This window comes from Notamacropus eugenii, chromosome 2 (genome assembly GCF_028372415.1).
Source record: "Notamacropus eugenii isolate mMacEug1 chromosome 2, mMacEug1.pri_v2, whole genome shotgun sequence".
NCBI classification, from domain to species: Eukaryota; Metazoa; Chordata; class Mammalia; order Diprotodontia; family Macropodidae; genus Notamacropus; species Notamacropus eugenii.
The window spans coordinates 53,871,662-53,893,186 of NC_092873.1; the positions used below are offsets into that span (position 1 = coordinate 53,871,662).

At 40.9% G+C, this 21,525-nt stretch overlaps 1 protein-coding gene across 10 annotated transcripts in view; it reads right to left on the reverse strand.

Moving 5' to 3' along the window:
* Positions 1-21,525, reverse strand: part of ANKMY1 (ankyrin repeat and MYND domain containing 1) — a 132,935-nt gene that overhangs the window by 56,256 nt on the left and 55,154 nt on the right. For 9 of the 10 annotated variants that reach the window (XR_011973950.1, XM_072640330.1, XM_072640323.1 and 6 more), the window contains 4 exons: positions 20,014-20,185; positions 15,712-15,852; positions 5,582-5,722; positions 918-1,025 (listed from right to left, as the gene is read on the reverse strand). Coding sequence is in view for 9 of the 10 variants with exons in the window: in XM_072640330.1 (XP_072496431.1) it covers positions 918-1,025; positions 5,582-5,722; positions 15,712-15,852; positions 20,014-20,185 (562 nt within the window). In the remaining variant the exon portion in view is untranslated. The remainder of the gene's footprint in view (positions 1-917; positions 1,026-5,581; positions 5,723-15,711; positions 15,853-20,013; positions 20,186-21,525) is intronic. The other variant, XM_072640327.1, reaches the window with a different exon arrangement.

The window sequence follows — 21,525 nt, forward strand, 5'->3', positions numbered from 1 at the left end:
AGAAAATATTCAGATATTAAGATTATTTGAAAACAAAAGCTCAAAGTAAAATAAGATTTTAAAAGAAGAAATGAGTAGGCCCACCAGGCTACTAGCATATTAAAGACAATAATAGACCTTTTGTTCTGGATCTGACAAATAAATAAACAAACAGATAGATAGATAGAGAGACAGACAGACAGACAGATAGACAGACAGACATAGATAAAAAGGCTAGCTTTTATATGCTTGAAGGTTTACAAAGTTTTTTTGGTTTTAGTTTTGTCTTTTTTCACATATTATCTCATTAGAAAAAGAAATTGCTATGTTGGGAAAAATCGGAAAAATATGGCCCCCTGAAAAGTTCATGTGAAAGCATATGTGAGGGAAAAAAATATACCATAAGAATATAGTCAGTACCAATCTGAGGAATGGCACCACTCCAGGGAGAAGGGAACGAATAAGAAAGAGGGGCGAATCAACTGCAGAGAGACAGGTTGGGATACTTGCAAGGCTCTGCTGGCTCTGCTGGCTCTGCTATTACAGAACCCAGCTTCCAGTCCCATTTCTGACACTACCTGTATATCCCTGGGCAAGTCACTTCAGCTCTCTGGGCCTCAGTTTCCCCATCTGAAAAACTGAGAGGACTAGACTTGGCTGCCTCTGAGGTCCTCTCCAGCTTTAGATCTCAAAGTGCAGACAGGGATAGGGCCCACCTTCCCAGAGATTCTTAACCTGCAGAACACACCCAGCCCCTTCTGGGAAGACCATCTGACCCCAAAGCATCTTGACATTTGTTTTTACAATTATACCTTCACCTTAAAGTAAGCCAGCATTCTCCCCAGCACCCAACTAAATCACAACTTTGTCTGTTGGTAAAAAAACCAATATGATAAACAAAAGACAAAGCACTCCCAAGAGAGGCTGAAAATGCTTACCAGATCATTCCCACTGGCAATGGACAGGGAGAGTGGAGAATGACCACTCCACAAGGTATTAGGATTCGCTTTATGAATTAACAGGAGACGTATGATGTCCCTTGCACACTGGATGGAGAAAAAGGCAGAGTTAGACAAGAGCTTAAAGAAATGTTGCCAATGAAATGAAATGTGTTTGCATTAACTTTTGACATGTTAATTAAACATAAATTCATATTCTTCGAGATGTGAGGACTAGGTACTTAACAATGACCTTTTGACAATGATGACAAAGCATCCTTCCCAGGAGAGGGGCACAAGGGTGTGTGAGCAGCAAAAACTACAAGCTAAAGTTGGGAGGGGTGTCAAGTGTACCTGCATTGTGCAATATTAGGGTCCTCAGGCTTTCATCCATCAAAAAAAACCACAAACAAACAAGCAACACCAACGACAACAAAGGTGAAAAGCAGCCCAGGATCAACAATTCTGAAAACCTCTAAATCTCAGATGAGTTGGCTAGACTTGGAACGGTTTTCCCCCAAAGCAAAATGGAACCCATGAGGATCGCCATTATGAAAGTATGAGAAATTAAAGTCACATGTTCAGTGAAGTGCTCCCTCAGAACAAGGGAAGGGCACTGTGCCTGACAGAAAAGGAACAGTAAATGGAAAAGAAAATATCAAAAATTACATTCTCAAACAACTCTTAAGCAACCGATCAAAATACAAGACAACTTTATTTTTCCATTGAATTCTTTAATTTCCTTGAAATTCAGAGGACCATAGACTCAGAGATTTAGACCTAGAAGGGATCCTAGAAGACCATCAAATCCAACCTCCCCTCATTTTACAGATGCAGAAACTGACGCCCAGGAAGGTTAGGCAACTCACCTAGGGAATACATAAGATTTGAACTCTGGTCTTTTAGAACTCTGGTCTTTCTAGGGAAGCAAAGTGGTGCAATGGATAGAGTGGATTCCAGATCGGAAGTTGGGAACTCATCTTTGTGAGTTCCAATCTAGCCTCAGACACTTATTAGTTGAATGACCCTAAGCAAGTCACTTCACTTGTCTGCCTCAGTTTCCTCATCTGTAAAATGAGCTGGAGAAGGCAATGGCAAATCACTCCAGCATCTAAGCTGAGAACACCCCAAATGGGGTCATAAAGAGTAGCACGTGACTGAAATGACTTAACAACAATTTTATGACTCCAAGTCAATGCTCTGTCTATACCATGCTCCCTTCTCATGAAATAATAGAAGCTTAGAGTGGGAATAGATCTCAAAGGTCAACAAGTCAAACTTATTCCTCAGCAAGATTCCTTGAAAAGGAATCATCCTGTTTGTACTTGAAGACCTTCAGTGGTTGGTAACCTCCTCCCAAGGCAGCCCCTTCCACTTTAGGATAATTTAGGTTGGGAAATTTTTCCTATAATTTTATATAAATTTCCTTATATAATTTTTCCTTTTCTACGCGAAAGTCTGCAACTCTATAGCTCCCATTCATCCTAATTAAGACTTAATCACCTTAGAGTTTGTAGATTCCACTCTCTTTCCTTTTTTTTTTTTAAAAAAACTGGAAAATTTTGCCTTGCTCATCACATATACTGTTTCTCCTACTCTCAGATCTTTGGACATTTGCTGACAGTTGTTTGGCAATCATATCTGTCAGTTCTTTCAATACCTAAGAATATAGTTCACCTGGGGGTGGTGGCCTTAATTTATCAAAGACAGCTTGGGGGTCTTCTTACTAGCTTCCCACTTATCTAGAATATCAACTCTCCATTAACGTTGTTGTCCTGTCCTTCCCAGGCCAGAGATCATTCTCCTTGGCTGAGAAATCAAAAGGATAAGAATTGAGCAGCTCTGTCATCTCTCCATCAGAGGTTCCCATCAACCCATCTGCACTAAAAGGAAGTTTGCATTCTCCTCTTTTCACCAGTATGTCTTTTAGAAACCACCTTCTGTCATCCCTACCCTTCCTCATTAACCTCAACTCCTCAGTTTCAGTAATCTTGACACTGTTCAAACTTCATGACCTGTCCGTGGTTCTCTCTCATCAGACATTTGTCTAAGCTGGTCACTAAGTTCTACATCAGTCTCCTCTGACAGTCCGCCCCTCCACTTCATCGAAATTCTTTTGTGTATTCAGAATTTCATGCATGAGACATTCCCATCGCTCTTTGGATGATCTTCCCATTGGAGTTTTAGCCTTGGAATCCTATCTATCCTTTCACTGAACCTATTATGCATGTGATCTGTCTCTCCATCTCTTCCACCATGAAATGGTCACTTCCTCCCTAGATTTTCATCATTTTCCAACCCAGAAACACACTCCCTATGTGTAAGAATCAGATTGGAGACTAGAATTTCCCCTTCTTGTTCCTCCAACTTTTTAAAGGATGAAACCAGGGCTGTGCTGCAGTTAAATTTTCAGTATGAGCAGTTATATCTTGGTGATCAGCAAATGCTACAAAATGGGGCTTGATTGTTTTGTTGACTGATATTGGTCTACCTCATCCAAGTCTCCAATGGTACTGCCTTCCTCTCTTTCCCTTTTATCTGTCACACTTTCTCCTTCTAATAGCCTGCAACTTATCCATCTCTCTGCTCTTCCACACATGACAGATCAACTCCCATTTCTTTGCCTTTAAAATTGCCACCCCATTCCCAGAATGCTCTGCTACTTCACTTCTGCCAACTATATCCCTTGATTTCCTTCCAGACTCATGTCTAATCCCACCTGCCTTGGGTGGTCTTTTCTCAGTTGCAAAACTCTGCTAGAAATTTCCCCTCTAAGATGACCTTTCATCCAGTCTGTCACTGGATTCACATGGCTCTGGAGGAGAAGTGAGGCTGGTGACCTGCACAGCCCTCTCTCACTCAAAACAAAGTCAAGTGTAAGTCACGTCATCATTTCTCTGATGGCATGGTCTTCTTTGGCAATGAAGGACAAACACACAAAAATTTCTATTATATGGCCTATTTACATGCTGGTTCCCCAACTAAAATGTAAGTTCCCTGAGGGCAGGGACCATCTGTCTTTTTTTCTTTTTTTGGTCTTTTTTCTGTGCTCAGTACATAGCACAGTGCCTTGCACATAGTAGGTGCTTATTAAATGTTTGTTGATTGATTAATTTGCTGTTTTCACAAAGAAAGCCTTCATCCTTTTTTTAGAAGTATGATTCATTTTCGCAGCCTAGTGTGGAGAAGCCCAGGATTCAATTCAAAATTCAATTAGGAAGCACCTACTATATATACAATGCATTGTGCTAGGTGCTGAAGAGAGAAGAATACAACTGAAATACATTCCTTACCCTTGGTCCCACAGAGCAAAAGGAAAAGGACTTGAGAATTTCTGTTCCGTGCTACCTCTCTCTCTTGCTCATGGAACTCCCACCATGCACAGCCATGAAAGACTGACTCAATCAGACATGGCCTGTCTCTGAAAGGGGGCTAGTTATGCTGTAGGACAGACTGTCCTCTCACTCATCTCTCACATTATTACACTCCTTTAAACACTTTTTTATTACATTAAATTTTGAAATCTGAAGATTACCTAGTCACCTCTGAAGAATGTGCTTTGATTTCCTTAGTATCTACCTATTGTTTGTCCATACTCTCTCTGCCTAGACACATGAGCCTGTGATCAGCCAACCTACTTCTAAAATGCAATTTCATAGAAATGGGATAAAAAGATAAATTCACTGTACCTCCACCTCCTCTCCCCACCCCCATGAAGGAGAAGGATGAAACAGACAACATAAAGCACCGACAAATGTTTTCCCATCATTTTTAACTCTCCCCACTTTTTCCATGATAGACCTGGACTTAGGAAGACCTGAATTCAAATCCACATTCCAACCCTTACTAGCTATGTGAACCTAGGCAAGTCACTTTACCCACATATGTCTTGAGTATCCTCAACTATAAAATAGGAATAATAACAGCACCTACCTTCCAAGTCTGTTGTATCAAATAAGATGTTTGTAAAGCACTTATTAAGAGTGTCTGGCACATAGTAGAAGCTTAATGTTTCCCTCCTTTCTTCTTTCTTTCCTTCTTCACTCCCTTCTTCCTTCCTTTCCTTCCTCCCTTTCTTCCTTCCTTTCTTCCTCCCCTCCTTTCTTCTTTCTCCTTCCCCTTCTCTGTCCCTCTTCCTCTCCCTCCTTCTAGCTCACTTCAAATAGATAATAAGAAGATTCTCATGGGAGATAGCACAGTACAGTGGAAATCTGGAGTCAGAAGACCCATACCTGATTCCCCATGAGGCCACTCAGTATCTCTAGAACTTCAAACAAGTTACCACCCCTTCTGTGCCTCAATTTCCTCATCTGTAGAATGAGGGGATCAACCTAGATGACCTCTAGCATCCTTTAGAGCTCCAGAGCTATGATCTCTTCTTGTCATCAAGGGGCCAGATTTTTCATTAGGTAAGAGAGTTTTTCCTGTAAGGTCACTGAAGTGTTCAGGGAAAAGCTTGAAGCTAGTAAACCATGGTTCGGGCAAGGGAGGGATGTGTTTCGTGTTTGTTCCCAGGAGCTTTTCAGCATGGTTTAGGAGAGGATTATGTAAGATGGCAGCTAAGATCCTTTCAACTCTAAGGGTCTATAATTCCAAATCAATTTATGGAGAAAAAGGGAATCTGTCCAATGTGGCCATGAGACTCGCTAAGGCTTCCCCTTTACCTTGAAGTTATCTTCTCTCTCGCACACAATATGTAAGGGGCTTCTCCCACCTTCTTCAGGACTCAACTTAGATGGGGAGTAATAGGTTATTGGTGGTCCAGGCTCATTATTGAGTTTCATGCTTGACATTAAAGTATCAAACTGCATTTGAACAGAGAAATCAAATTAGGGTTGTGTCTATGGCTACACTCAGCACTCAATCAATCCTTACTCAACACCCAACCTCGACTACTCAGAGTCAATTCTTCTATCCCTACTGATGCTCAGCAGTAACTAAATGCCTATGGAATGATAATTGGAGGTCAGATGACTTAGGGATGTTATCCCACCACCAAATTTCACGGATCTCTAATGCTGCTTTTGAAAATGTGTTTCACAGCCTGGTTCCAACCTGACTTCCCAACCCATCCAGTCAAACTGCTCTTGTTGTTCCTTACCAATGATGCTTTATCTCATATCTCTGTGACTTGGTGCTGCCTTTTCCCTACTCCTGGAATCTCTCCTCCCACCTCCAGTTCTCAGAATCTCTTTGTTTCTTTCATAATTCCACTCAATCACCACCTACTCCAGGAAGCCCTGGCAGACTTCCCACCCTTCCCCCAGTTCTTACTATCCTTACTCACTAAAAAAATATTTGTATATAGTTTATATTAATTTCTTTACTACATGTCATCTCCCCCAATAGAAGGTGAGCTCCTTGAGGGAAGGGATGCTTTGCTCTTATCTTTGTATACTCAGTTCCTAGTACACTGTCTGGTACCTATCAGAAACTTAATAGATGCCTGTTGTAGAATTTCCCTGAACAACCTTATTAGCAACCAAATGCCCAAACTGTCTCTTCTGGAAATTCCAATCGCTTAAAACTGGAACTCTCAGAAGACACTCAGCCATCACCATCCCCTCCCCTTCCCCAAACACTGTTCCCCCCCCTCACCGATGTCCTATACATACATACATACATACATACATACATACACACACACACACACACACACACACACATACACACACACTAACAGTACACACAGATATACAAACTATGGCCTTGACATACCAGCCTTGTTTATAAAAGTGAAAGAACAGAATGATTTTTCCCTCCTGAAGGAAAGACCAGAAGCTAATTAATGAATTATTTGGACTTCCAACAAATACAGCTGACAGAGAATACAAGGCCACAAAGCATTATCAATGAGTAATAATATATGTTTCGATTTCACAAATGACTGTGGGAAGGAGAGTCAAGCTTGGCCTCCATAGAGCAACAGAAAAATCAGAGGATGCCTAGCTCTAGCACTAAAAAGGCCCTCCAAGGCCTTCTATCCCAACCCCCTCATTTTACAGAGTGGGAAATTGAGGCCTCATGGAGATAGGATCATGGGATCATTTGGTAAGCTCATAGCTCTTGGGAGCTGGAAGGGACCTCAGAAGCCAACTACTCCAACACCTTCATTTTACGGTGGGGGGAGTGGGGAATTGAGGCTCTGAGGAAAGGATCTAACTCCAACTCTAGTTCTAATCTATCTAGCACTGCCCTCTTATTTCACCTTTGAGGAAGCTGAGGCTCAGGGAAGTCAAGGGGCTTATCCAAGGTCACCCAAATAGCAAGTGAACCCTGGTCCTCTGAGCCAAGAGTATCTTTCGCCCCTACCACAATGTATCTCTGGTGAAGGCCTGATCCATCACTAAAGCATGAAGGTTTTAAACGTGAAGTTAAAAGGAAGGAAAATGAATGAACTCACTCATTGTTTATATGACATACCAGTCCCATTTGTCCCTGGTCACAGCATACACAGGGAAATAAAATCTGCCCGCTAATTTAGGCACTCAGTGCTACTGGCTAAGGAAAGCTGGGAAATGGGGAAGCAGAATAATCCAGACTGGCTTATTGCCATGGCTAAATTCACTAAATAGCATAACTGCTCAACTCTGACTCATTTTGCTTGTCTAGACACCAGCCAATAGGGTTTCCTCACTAAGTACATTTAATTTTATAATCATTCCACTGCATCTGGGGTGTTTATAGTGTAAGATATTTCATTTTGTTTAGAGTTCTACAGAAAAACTACTATTACTGTCTGAAAGATCCTAAGATAATAGTTGAAAATTGAAAAGTTTAATCAATCCTAGAACTCTTAGAATCACAGCTCTAGAGCTAGAAGGAACCATCTAGTCTAACCTCATTTTACAGATGAGGAAACTGAGGCCCAGAGAGGCCAAGTGATTTGCCCAGGGTCATATAGGTGGCAAGCAGCCGACGTCAGAGGCAGGATTTGAATCCAGTTCTTCTAACTGGAAAGCCCACGGTCCTAGTTGTATGATAGAGGTCATTTTGATCCTCTCCGAGAACAAAGGACAATAAATGACAATGACAGAGGACAATTCATTGGAATAATCTTTTTCACTGAATAGACTGGCCTTTTTTAAAAAACATTGTTCATCTCAATTTATAATCTGTCACATCTTCATGAAGCTGAAAACCAAAATGAGTTCAAAAGCTTTTCAGCTACTAGGTATACTTAGAAATAAGTAATAAAAAATATCCACCCCCAAATTTTATTAATGGCTAATAAAATTACTTATATAAATGTGATTTATTTTTCAAAATTGCTTAGCAGAGCCTTCCTTCTAAAGGTTAAAGAATATTTAAAGGTTCACTCTTAAAAGCTTGACAGCTGATGAAATCCATATGCAAAAGTATCCTGAGGTACTTCTAATGAATAAAATTCATTTTCTTCACTCTTGAATACATGTTAAGATCATCCCCACAAAAATTCAACTTAAATATTAAGTATGTAGAATGCTAACCTGGAAGATCTTTTTTTCACTTAACTATTATCTATGATCTTAGTTAAGGTAAGATTTCATGTGATCAAGTATCTTTTAAAAGAATTATGATCTGGAAGGGAATTTGAAAGCTCATTGATCAAGGCCTCTACCTACAAACAGATTCTCTAAGGCATGAAATGGAATGCCATATGAGATGGCAGGGAAAAACCACCAGATTTGGAGTTGGGAGACCTGGGCTCACAACCCTCCTCTACCAGTAACTGGAACACTGGAAGAGTCATTTCACCCTTGTAATACTCAGTCTCTTCATCTTTCAAACAAAAGGGTTAGACTGGATCTGCAAGGTCCATTCCAGTTTTAAACCTGTGAGTCCATAGCTCCTTGTCGGCAAGGAGATTATAAAGGGAGGAGGGGAAGAAACTGATGCTACGTGTAGCTTTTCCCAGCTTGAAGAAAGCTTTGGGAGAAGGAAAGAGTCCTGAAAATCAGGAGCTCTGTTGAGACTTCTCTCAGGGTTGGGGGTGAGGACATGCCAGTACCAGTGGCTAGCTGATTTTGAGTGAAGAGGATACTACCCTAAGATACATATACTCATAAACAGAGCTGTCTCTGGTTCACTGATCCATTGCAGGAGTAATCTGACTAGATGGAATTTTGTGTTTCCATGACAGTTTCCACTACTGGGACCTGGTGAGTTTTTCCACTCTATTTCTCCCCTATCTCAATACTGTCTGGTGAACCAACATTGCTTACTCTCAAGAGTTTCCGTCTCTCTTTAAATCTTGTTTACTCTTTTGTCTTCAGATAAAGATAAGCTGATTGTCATCATATTCTAAGCAAATGTTTTCTATAAAGGAGCAGCCCTCACAAATGGGGAAGGACAAAACGGAATAATTCATGCACTAACAGTCTTAGACTAGAACTCTGTCTCTGTGATTATCTGTCTCTGCCTCTGTCTGTCTGTCTGTCTGCCTCTCTCTCTCTCTCTCTTTCTCTCACACACACACACACACACACACACACACACACACATACTCACACTGGAAAAATGACATAATCAGATAAACAGCAGTAAGACAAGGGAATCACCTGATCACTCCCTCAGTTAGAAACATGTTCATATTTGGGGCAATGAAGCAAGTCCATAGTCTGATGCTTAGAGACATAGGTTCCACAACCATCCTTTCCCCCTCCCCAACATAACCCCATCTCTACCACTGTTCTGAGCAATTAGGGTGATCAATAGCATATGATGAAATGGAGATGAAGAAATATAACCCAAAACCCTGATCATCATGTCTAAAACTTCTAACAGGCTTTTCCTCTACCACTATCTTGGTTCACAACCTCTTTCCTATTATAAGCACAGGTCAGAGACTAGCAATCCTGAGAGTGGACATTTCAAGCCTTGGAATTATGAATCTGAGTCAGGCACTGGCATCCTAAAGGGAGAAATTTCCTTAATGGTGACCTTCTCAAAGGAAGAATAGGACACCAAAAGTTTTGACTTGATGCTAAAAGAATAAGATCACACTATGAGGGACCAGGAGATCTGGATGGAGAGAGAAACATGAAGGAAAGATTAAGAGGAAAGGAAGAAATAGTAAAAACCTGAAATTGGGATGGAACAAGAGGAAGAGAAGACCTGCAAGAAGGAAGAAATAAACCATTTCATCTATACATCACAAGTAACAGGCAAATTGCTCCCTTTCATCACCTTATTTGTAAAAGAAGACAGTGAGAACAAAAAGAGGAAAATGTATAAGGATGTATGATAGAGGGAAATACACATTTAGTAATCATAACCCTGAATGTGAATGGGATAAACTCACCCACAAAGTGGAACAATACAGCAGAATGGGTTAGAAAACAGAATCTAACAACATATTGGTTAAAAGGAATACATTTGAGCCATAATGAGTACAGTTTTAAAAGATGAGCTGAAGCGAAATCTATTATGCTTTAAACAAACTCAAAAAAGCAGAAGTAACATTCATGATTTCAGATAAGTCTTCAGTAAATAAAAATATACCAAAAAGAGATAAACAGGGAAATTACACTACACTTAAAGGCCATACTGATGATGAATCAATAATGCTTTGGTTGAGGTCCAAGGCAAATATAAATGGGGAATGTTTGTTCTGTAATGTGACAGAGTGTCTTTATTTTCAAGAAGACTAATGAATGCAATTGGGCTATTGAATTCTTTGTGTTTCCTGTATCTATGCACATGTATTCCTGTGAGCCTTTTGTATTTTATGTATTTTCTTTAATAACTGAAATAAATGCCTCTGAAGGAATTTGGTGAGTCTTTTACCTACTGCAGGAAAAACACCAAACATGCATCATACCTAATCTTTATTTCAATGTCTCCCTTGAGTTTTACTCCATTGTAATGGAATAGTGAGCCAAATATAGGAAGCTGAAATCTCAAGGATCAGGCCTCTAGAATCTGGTCCATGTGAAGCCAGAGCTTTGAGAGTCAGAGGATTGGGGCTCAAATTCCACCTCTGACATTTGCTCCCTGTGATGCTTGGCAAACCACTTACAACAGACTAGCCTCAGTTACCCCCTCAACAAAAATAAGAAGGTTGGACTAAATGGTCTCTAAGCTTCCCTCCAGTTCTCAATCAATGATCTCAAGAAGAAATCTCCTCGCTTGATTCTCAATACACCTTTCCAGATCAGATCTGCCGTGCCCTCCATGGGAGGTAGCTGGTTACCAAGCTAACATGTGCGCACACTCCACAATAGAACCCCTACTATTGTTGATAGCCCTGCTGGTTGGCATTTTCATTATGAAGTGTCCTATAATATGTCTTCTTGATTTAATGTCCAAAGATTGTTAGCAAAGGGTAGGAGTGGCTTTTCCCCGTCATGGATCTCGCTGACATAATGAACCATTGCAAGTCAGCGCCCTCTCTGCAACTTATAGATTTAAAGTGGTTGAGTGATTTGCCCAGGCCCACAGAGCCAGGATGAATATGAACCTAAGTCTTTTGAGCACCAAGGCTGGTTCTCCAGCCACTTGGAAAAGGGCAACTTGGGAGCCAAGATGACAGAGTAGAAGGACAGACCTACTCTAGCTCTCCCCCCATAGCCCATAAAATACCTGCAAAAAATGACTCTAAACAAATTCTAGAGCAGCAGAAACCACAAAATGACAGAGTGAAAGAGATTTCCAGCCCAAGACAGCCTGGAAGGGTGACAAGAAAGGTCTGTCACACTGAGCTCAGAGTAGAGCACAACCTAGCCTTGGCCACACAGTAAAGCATGGACAGGACTGAAGCAGGCTTCAGGGCACAGAATCATGGGTAGCAGCTGTGGTTCCCAGATTTATCAACCCACAAACACCAAAGACAGCTTCAAAGGTCAGTGAGAAAGTTCTTTCACCTGGGTGAGAGGGAGTGCTGCTTGGCTCTGACCACAGGGCAGCAGCAGCCATTGTGGCAGCAGCATCCACTTTTGGAACCCTCACCCTAGAGACCCTGGGGGAATCAAGTGGTTGATTGGGGTCTCAGTTCTGACTGGCAGTCCTGGGGTGAAGAAGAGCATTGATGTGGTGGAACTGGTATTGATTATGGAGAGGGAATCCTACTCGCAGATCTTGGCAGATAAGAATGTTTGTGGTTGCTCACACACCAGAGCACAGGCCAGGAGAGGAGTAAACTCCTCTCCCTTGATTGTGCCACCTTGGAGGAAGTGAGAACTTACAGGTCCCTAGAGTATAACCTCCACTTGACAAAAGACTCAAAAGTCAAGTAACTAGCTGGGAAAATGCCCAAAAAAGGGGAAAAAATAAGACTACAGAAGGTTACTTTCTTGGTGAACAGGTATTTTCTTCCATCCTTTCAGATGAGGAAGAACAAAGCATACCATCAGAGGAAGTCATCAAAGTCAAGGCTTCTACATTCACAACCTCCAAAAAAATATGCAATGGTCTCAGGCCATGGAAGAGCTCAAAAAGGATTTTGAAAATCAAGTAAGAGAGGTGGAGTTTCCTCCACCTTTGGGAAGAGAAATGAGAACAATGCAAGAAAATCATGAATAGTGAGTCAACAGCTTGTTAAAGGAGACCCAAAAAAATGCTGAAAAAATAACACTTTTAAAAATAGACTAACCCAAATGGCAAAAGAGGTCCAAAAAGCTAAGGAGGAGAAGAATGCTTTAAAAAGCAGAATCTGCCAAATGGAAAAGGAGGTTCAAAAGCTCACTGAAGAAAATAGTACTTTAAAAATTTGAATGGAGCAAACTGAACCTAATGACTTTATGAGAAACCAAGAAATTACAAAACAAAACCAAAAGAATGAAAAAATAAAAGACAATGTGAAATATCTCACTGGAAAAACAACTGATAGAAAACTGTAGAAACAAAACTGATAGAAAACAGATCCAGGAGAGATAATTTAAAAATTATTGGTCTACCTGAAAACCACGACCAAAAAAGGAGCCTAGACATCATCTTCCAAGAAATTATCAAGGAAAACTGCCCTGATATTTTAGAACCAGAGTGTAAAATAGAAATGGAAAGAATTCACCAATCACCTCCTGAAAGACATCCCAAAAGGAAAACTCCTAGGATATTGTAGCCAAATTCCAGAGTTCTCAGGTCAAGGAGAAAATATTACAAACATCCAGAAAGAAATAATTCAAGTATTGTAGAAATACAATCAGGATGACATAGGATTTAGCAGCTTCTACACTAAGGGCTTAAAGGGTTTGGAATATGATATTCTGGAGGTCAGAGGAGCTGGGATTAAAACGAAGAATCACCTATCCAGCAAACTGAGTACAATACTTTAGGGGAAAAAATGGAATTTCAATGGAATAGAGGACTTCCAAACATTCTTGTTGAAAAGATCAGAGCTGAATAGAAAATTTGCCTTTCACATACAAGAATCAAGAGAAATATGAAAAGGTAAATAGGAATGAGAAGCCTTAAGGAACTCATTAAAGTTGAACTGTTTACATTCCTACATGTAAAGATGTTACTTGTAACTCATGAGACTTTTTTCAACATTAGGGTAGTTAGGGGGAATATATATATGTAGGTATACATGAGTATGCATGTACATGTATGTTATATATGTCTATGTGTGTATATGTACATGTGTGTATGTGTGTATACATATATGTGTGTGTGTCTATATATTATATATATAATATATATAGATACACACACACACACACACACACACACACATAGAGGGCACAGGGTGAGCTGAATATGAAGGGAGAATACCTAAAAAAATAAAATTTACTGTTGAATGGAAGTACTAGGAGTAAGAGAAAGGGAGAGGTAGAATGTAGCAAACCACTTCACATAAAAGAGAGAAGAAAGGCTTCTACAATGGAGGGGAAGAGGGGGGAGATGAAAGGAAATAAATGAGCCTTACTCTCATGGGATGTGGCTTAAGGAGAGAACAACACACACTCAATTGGATATGGAAATCTATTTTACCCTTCAGGAAGGCAAGGGGGAAGGAGATAGGAGAGGGAAGATAATAGAAGGGACAGCAAATTGGGGAAAGGGATAATCCAAAGCAAACACTATTGTGTGAGGACAGGTCAAGGGAGAGAATGGGATAAATGAAGGGCTGGATAGGACAGAGGGAAATGTGGTTAGTCTTTTACAACATAACTATTATAGAAGGGCTTTGCATTGTTACACATGTACAACCTATATTGAATCACTTGTTTTCTCAGTGAGGGTGGGTGGAGAGGGAGGGAGAGAATATGGAACTCAAAGCTTTAAGAATGAATGTTAAAAATTGTTTTAGCATGTAACTGCAAATTAAGCTATACAGGCAATGGAGTATAGAAATCTACTTTGCCCTACAGGAAAATAGAGGGGAAGGGGAATGGAAGAAGGGTGGGTAATAGAAGGGTGCATGTTGTCTGGGGTGGGGGGTGGGAAGAGATGGGGAGAAAATTTTGAATTCAAATTCTTGCGGAAGTCAGTGTTAAGAACTGAAAAATAAATAAACCATATATTAAAAATGAAAAAAAAGGGCAAGTTAACAAAAAAACTTTCCAAGGCAAACTCAGAGCTGTACAAAAATCAAAGAATAGTATTGATTGGGCAACAATCCCAGGAAGATCCCCAGCTTTGCCAAACAAATCCTCAAGCACCCTCGAAAATGCCCATTGACTCTGAAGAGACTCTCTACCCAGGCCCCATAACCAGCATTTCTTGGGGCAGGCCAAACACCATGTGCCAAAGCACAATGCTTTCCCCCTGTGCCTACTGTTTTAATATCAGGAACTTAGCCCAGCTGTCAGTTTCTCAGTATATGGAAGATTTATTAAAAAGCAAAACAAGAGATACCAGCTTTTCTGAGATATTCTCTCTGGACAAAGTGTGGTAAGGGTAAGATCCGTGGCACCAGAGATATGGCAAACCCCTCACTGTGAAGGGAATTGGGAAAGGTAATGAGGAAGTCATGGAACAAATAGAACCAGGTAGATGGATCAAGATTCTGGAAAGAGGCAGAGTGGGGAGGGAGATGGTGTAGGAGGCAAGAGAAAGTCAAACATTAAATGCACAGATTCCTACAGAAAGGTCTGATCAGTGGCAAGACAGTGGTTTCCAGCTCTCAGCTGAGTGAACCTGAGTTCAAATCCTGAGTCTTCCACTTACTGCCCACGGGACTAGTCAGTTTACCTCTCTATGCCTCATCTGTAAATGAGAAAGCTGGATTAAATCACTGGATTAGATTCTACGATCTAAGGCAGCCAAGGGTAGAGGCAAGGTTTGAACTCAGGTTCTGTGGTTTCAGAGCGAGGACTCTGTACCATTTCCCACATGATCTAAGAGAGGTATCTAAGTTTGTTTTTCAGATTTGTGAGTGGAGCAGCATATTTGAAATAAGGACCACCTGTGTGACGTTGGGCAAGGTACTTATCTTTCCTGGGCTTCAGTTTCCTCATCTGAATATTCAGCAAAAAGTGAATTAAATGGTTTCCAGATCCCCTTCCAGATCCAAGTCTATGATCTCAGGATCTTTGACAAGCCACTTCAACTCTTGGGTCTCAGTTTCCTTCTCTGTAAAATGGGGGTGGGTAGGGAGAATTTATTGGCCTCTCAGGTCCCTTCTAGCTCTAAATCTATTATTTTGTGACTCCATGAAACTTCCTTGGGCCTCAGTTTCCTCATCTGTAAAATGGGGGCTGGGGAAGCACACAGTAAAGGACTAGATGTCCTCTAAGTCCCTTCCAGTATGACATTCATTGTTTTCATCCTCTCATCCCCAACATTCCTGGCCCCACCTGAAGCACTTACCAAATGCTGGCCGACTGAATGCCTAATTCTTTTCCTCTCCTATATGGTCAAAGTAAAATACCTTGCTTATCTTGTATCTCTCATCTTGATCTTTGGCTCTCGCATCTGGGTCAGTGATAGCGTGAAGCAATAACTCAGTGATTTTGACACCAGCCTCCCCAGGCAGAGACACTGCTATGTGAAGAGGAGTGAGTGCTCTCATCTGCAGGAACATAAGAAAAACAGAGAAAGGGGTGACAAGCACCAGAGACTGGGGGACATAGCTTATTTTACAGCAGCATGGGACTCTCCCACTTAAAACACTCAAAGTTACTATGGGCTCAAGGGACGTCGGTATGAGCAGACATAAGGACTGGCTAAAGCCTCTTCAGTGAGAGATTCCACACACTCTGTCCTCCAAAGCTGAGAATCATGTAGAAAGAAATTCCTCACTCCCACAAGAGCCAAGATATTGCTGAGGAGGGGGAAAGAGGACAGGCAGCCAGTGCAGAGAAACACATTCAGATAACCACATAATTGAAATTGCCTGTAGTAAATGAAGGCAAGAATATTGATTTACTTCAGCAAGTTAGGGATGGATCTGCTAATCAATAGAACATTTGCATCTAACAATATTCTCAAAGTTCATTTCAACGCAGGTAAGATAGCTTTGATTTGCTCAATTTACCTCCTGGGGCCTCAATTTCCTCATTCGCAAAACAGAGTAGAAAACTGAATCAAATGGTCTTCGAGGCCCTTTCTAGCTTTAAATCTATGATCCTAAGTCACTTAACGTGTGTGCCTCAGTTTACTACTCTGTAAAATGAAAGGGTGGAACTACCTGGCTTCCTGCAGTTGTTTACGTTTTCAGTCATTTCATTCATCTAACTCTTCATGACCTCATTTGGGTTCTTTTGGGCAGAGATACAGGAGTGGTTTGCCATTTTCTTCTCCAGGTCATTTTACAGATGAGGAAACTGAGGCAAACATGGTTAAGTGACTTGCCCAGGGTCATATGGCTAGTAAGGATCTGGGACCGAATTTGTATTCATAAAGATGAGTCTTCCTGACTCCAGGTCCACTGCGGCACCTTTTTATCCTATAACATTACTTTGACAAATCACAGCCTTTCTGCATTTTATTTCCTTCTTCTATAAAACAAAAGGTTTGAGTTAGTTGGTTTCTGAAGTTTCTTCTCTCTCCAGAGCTATGAGTCTTAAGATTTTATGGATTTAAATCTTCAAATTATTGCTTAAATACAAAAACATCCTCTCTTCCCCCTACCACCCCCCTCCTTCAGACCCTTCTCTCCACATGGAGACAACTGTCACAACCTCCTGACTCATCTCCTTGCCTTCAGGCTTTCCCCCTAAACAAGCGATCCTATAAAATACTATTCTCAGCTCACAACTCCCCTACTCCAAATCCTGCAATGGATATCTATTGCTTCCTGAACAAAGTTCCAAACTCTTCCACCTGACATTTGATGCTCTCTTTATCTGGCCTCCAAACTACACAACTCTCATGGTTCATCTGAGTAGCAGAGCAGTACCTTGTAGTTAATGCAGGGCTGGCCATGGAATTGGAAAATACTGGGTTCAAATCCAACCTCCACCACTTCCTCACTGTGGGACCCAGAGCAAGTCCCTTAACCATGGTAGCTCTGTTTTCTCATCTAAAATGAGACTGGCTTACCTGCCAGGTCCCTTTCAGCCTAAATCTAAGAGCCTGCGATTTATGTAAACCCTGTTATCCATAACGTTCTGAGGTAACTAACAGAATGCACCCAAATTATAAAGACCCAGCGTAGCCTTATGATAAAACATCTTCCATAATTTCTTTGCAAAGGTGATGGCCCATGGGTATGGAACAGTGCATGTAATATCAGGGTTTTTTTTTATATTAGTTTTATTTTCCTCTTTTTCCCTCCTCATCTCACATCACTCAGATGCCTTTCACCAATATCTCCTCCTTCATCCCTGTCTCTCATGAAAAGGTGACCCTTCTTGCCAAGACAAACCCAGATATGTACAAGTTCCATTCCATCTTCGCCCTCAGGTTGCCCCCATCGTCATCCCCACTTGTGCTCTCATCTGGGATCTCTCCCCAGTTACTAGCTCCTTCCCTGATTCTTACAAATATACCCATGTCTCCCCCATCCTTAACAAACACTCACTTGGCCCTGCTGTCCTCATCCACTGTCATCAATCTTCTCTTTCTCAGCTGAATGTTTGAGAAAGTCATCTACAATCAGTGCCTCGACTTCCTCTCCTCTAACCCCTTGCAAGCCCCCTGCAGTCTGAATTCAAGCATCGTTATTCAACAGAAACTGTTCTCTCCAAAGTTAGCAATGATTTCTTAATCACCAAATCTAATGGCTGTTTCTCAGTGCTCGTACTTCTTGAACTCTCTGTGGCTTCTGCCCCTGCTCATCTCTTCCCCTGGGATTTTCTTTTCTCTAGTGACGCTGCACTCTCCTGTCTTTCCTCGTGCCTGTCTGACCTCTCCTTGCCCACAGTCCTTTGCTGGACCTTCCTCCAGGTAAGTCAGTCAACATGCATTTGTTAAACATTTACTATGTGTGAGGCACAGTGTTAAGTTCTGGAGTTTCAAAGGAAGGCACAAACATTTTCCTTGCCCTCACATATCTCACATTTGAATGGGGGAGAGAACATGCGAATTACTACGTACATGCAAGATATATAAAGATAGAAGGTGACCTTAACGGAAGGTCCTATAGGTGAGAGGACTGGAAAAATAGAAATGGAAAAGGCTTATTGTTGTTGAGGGGATTTGAATGGAGTTTCCAAGGAAGTCACAAGATGGTGGTGTAGAGGGAGGGCATTCCAGGCATGAGGGTCAGCCAGTGAAAATGCACAGGCTGGGAGACAGGGAGTGCCATGTGGGAGGGACAGCAGGGAAGTCAGTGATACTAGATCATAGAGTATATAGAATGGCAATAAGGTCTAAGGAGATTGCAAAGGGACGAAGGGTCCAGGTTGTGAAAGAGTTTGAAGGCCAAAGAGGATTTTGTATTTGATCCTGGTGACAAAGAGCACCAGCGGAGTTTTATTAAAGAGCTGAGGTGACTTTAAGAAGATCACTTTGACAGCTGAATGGAAGATGGGCTGGAGACAGTTGAGGCAAGAAGATCAACCAGAAAGCTATGTTATAGTCCAGACATGATATACTAGGGTGACAACTATGTGACTGGAAAGAATAGGATGTACATGAAAGCTGTGATGGTAGAAACAATAAGTTTTGGCAACAGATTGAATTTATGGGATGACTACAAATAAAGAGTCTAGGATGACCTTAATGTTGCAAGTTTGGATAACGAGGTGGTTGGTGGTATCCTCAATGGTAACAAGGAAGTTCAGAAGATCATCCTCTTTGGGGAAAGTGAGTTGTGTTTTGAATATGTTGAGTTTAAGATGTCTACAAGATATCTAGTTCAAATGTCCAATGTCTAGTTCAAATGTCAATCATGTGAGAGGTTGGAAGATAGGTTAGAGAGATAAATACAAGAATTATCTATATAGAGATGATCATTGAACTCATGGGAGCTGATAAAAAGAAAAAGTAAATGATGATAGAGGGAGAAGAGAAGAGAGCCTAGTGCAGAGCTTTAGGGGATAACTACAGAGGAAGATCCAGCAGAGGAGACCACGCAGGGGTGGGTCAAACAAATGGAAGGACCACCAAAAGGGAGAAGTTTCAATAAAACTCAGAGAGCAAAGAGTATCCCAAGAGAGTTTTCAAAGGTTTCAGAGAGGTCAAGAAGAATGAAAATTGAGAAAAGGACATTTTAGAATGAGTGATTAAGAGACCATTGGCGGGGCAACTAGATGGCATAGTGGATGGAACACCAGTCCTAGAGTCAGGAAGACCTAAGTTCAAATCTCAGCTCAGCTGTGTGACATCTGGCAAGTTATTTAACCCCAAATGCCCAGAGATATAGAGATCATTAGTAAATCTGAAGAGGGAACAATCAGTTTGGAAGCCAGAATACAGAGGTTTAGACAAGAGTATGAAGAAAAGGAATGGAGGCAATGATGACAGACATTTCTCTTAAGAAAAGGAAGGACAGATACAAGTCAATAGCTAGTAGAAAGAGTCAGATTAGATGAGGTCTTTTTAAGTATGGGGAGGCATGGGCATGTTTGTGGAAACGCTTCCAGTACATAGGGAGAGACTAAAGATTAGAGAGTAGGAGTGACAGAGGGTACAATGTGCCAGAGAAGATGGGATGGAATGGGATCACTTGTGCCTGTGGAGGGGTTTGGCTTGGCAAGGAGAAGGACCTCTTCATGAGAGAGGGAGGAAGAACTACCATTCAGGCAAACCCAAAGATGAACACTGTACAATCAAACTGGGTCAATACCTTTGATGAAATCCGGACATCGGTCCTTGCACCATGCTCCAGGAGGAGCTGAACTCCAGCCACATCTGCAGCTCTAACAGGAAAGAAAAGAGCATGCATAGGCACTTGGCAATAGTTGGGGTCTGCCCCTCGCTGTAAGAGTAACTGGATTGTGGTCCATCTGATTTTATGTCTGAAATAAATATGATAAAAATCAAGGTTAGTCATCGTGATTACAAGCAAATTGCAAAATTATCTTCCTAAACAACTATCCTTCCAAAAAATAGAAAATAACATTGGGGGCTCCCAAACTCATGATCTGAAATGATTTGTGGTCATGTACACCCATCCAAGAGAGTTCATTTTGTTTCTTGCACAGTTATATATAGACATTTTATAAGGCAATGGAAAAACCTTCAACATTCTACTTGTCATTAATTAAATTTATGGATAATCATTCAAGAATAATTTTTTTACATGCTAGGCTTTGAGGGAGGCTGGGCATTAGAATATAATCCCCAGGAGATGTAAACTCCTTGAGGACAGGCACTATTTTTCATTTAGTCTTTGAATCACAGTTTCTAGTACATAATAGACACCCAATACTCATTAGGTTGGATTATATTGAGACAGAAAAATATATGACAAGATGCTTGCACTTGTCCTTAATGAATTTAAAGTCTTGCTGGCAACATGAGAAATACGGACACAAAACAGGTAATAATTTCAGGTAGTACACGCCTAAATGCAACTTACCAAAAAAATACAATTTTCAAAGGTGAGAAAAGATTTAGGAAGGTCATATCCCATCTTTGAATGTATAGCCTTCTCCCTGATCTATTCATTCTACTTTTAAAGTACTCCATTCCTCAGATGTATCATTTGGAAAGAAACAGAAATGATAACAACTAGGATAAAAGCATAAATGACGTATTCATTATTTCTTCAGGAGACATGAAACTTAGAGGAATAGTTAGTATGGTAGATAACAGGATGGAAATGCAGAAAGATCTTGACAAGTCAGAATGATGGGCCATATCCAGAATCATGATCTCACCAGTTATTTTATTGGTAATGGGAAATCTGAATACAGAAACTCTCTCTATTAAGGCAAGTTCAAAAATTTGCTACTTATAGTCTTAGAGAATCACCCAGAACACAGAGAGGTTAAGAGACTTGCCCAAGGTCACACAGCCAGCAGAGATCAGAGATGGAACTTGAATCCAACTTTTCTTGGATTCAAGGCCAACTCTCTTTATGCTACACCATAATGCCTCCCAAGGAATACCTAAAAAAATGAAGTTAAGGAGGGACAAAAGTATTGTCCCATACCTGGGTTTTAAAAAATTAATATCAGGCTTCTAATCAAGAAAGTAGAATGAAAGTTGCAGTAAAAAAAAAAAACACAAAGAGGGGGAAAATTTTCCCATCTCCAAATAAAAAAGAAAACTATGGTAATAAAAAAAAATTTTGAGGCAACTAGGTGGAGCCATAACACACAGAACACTGGAAGACTCATTCTTCCTGAGTTCA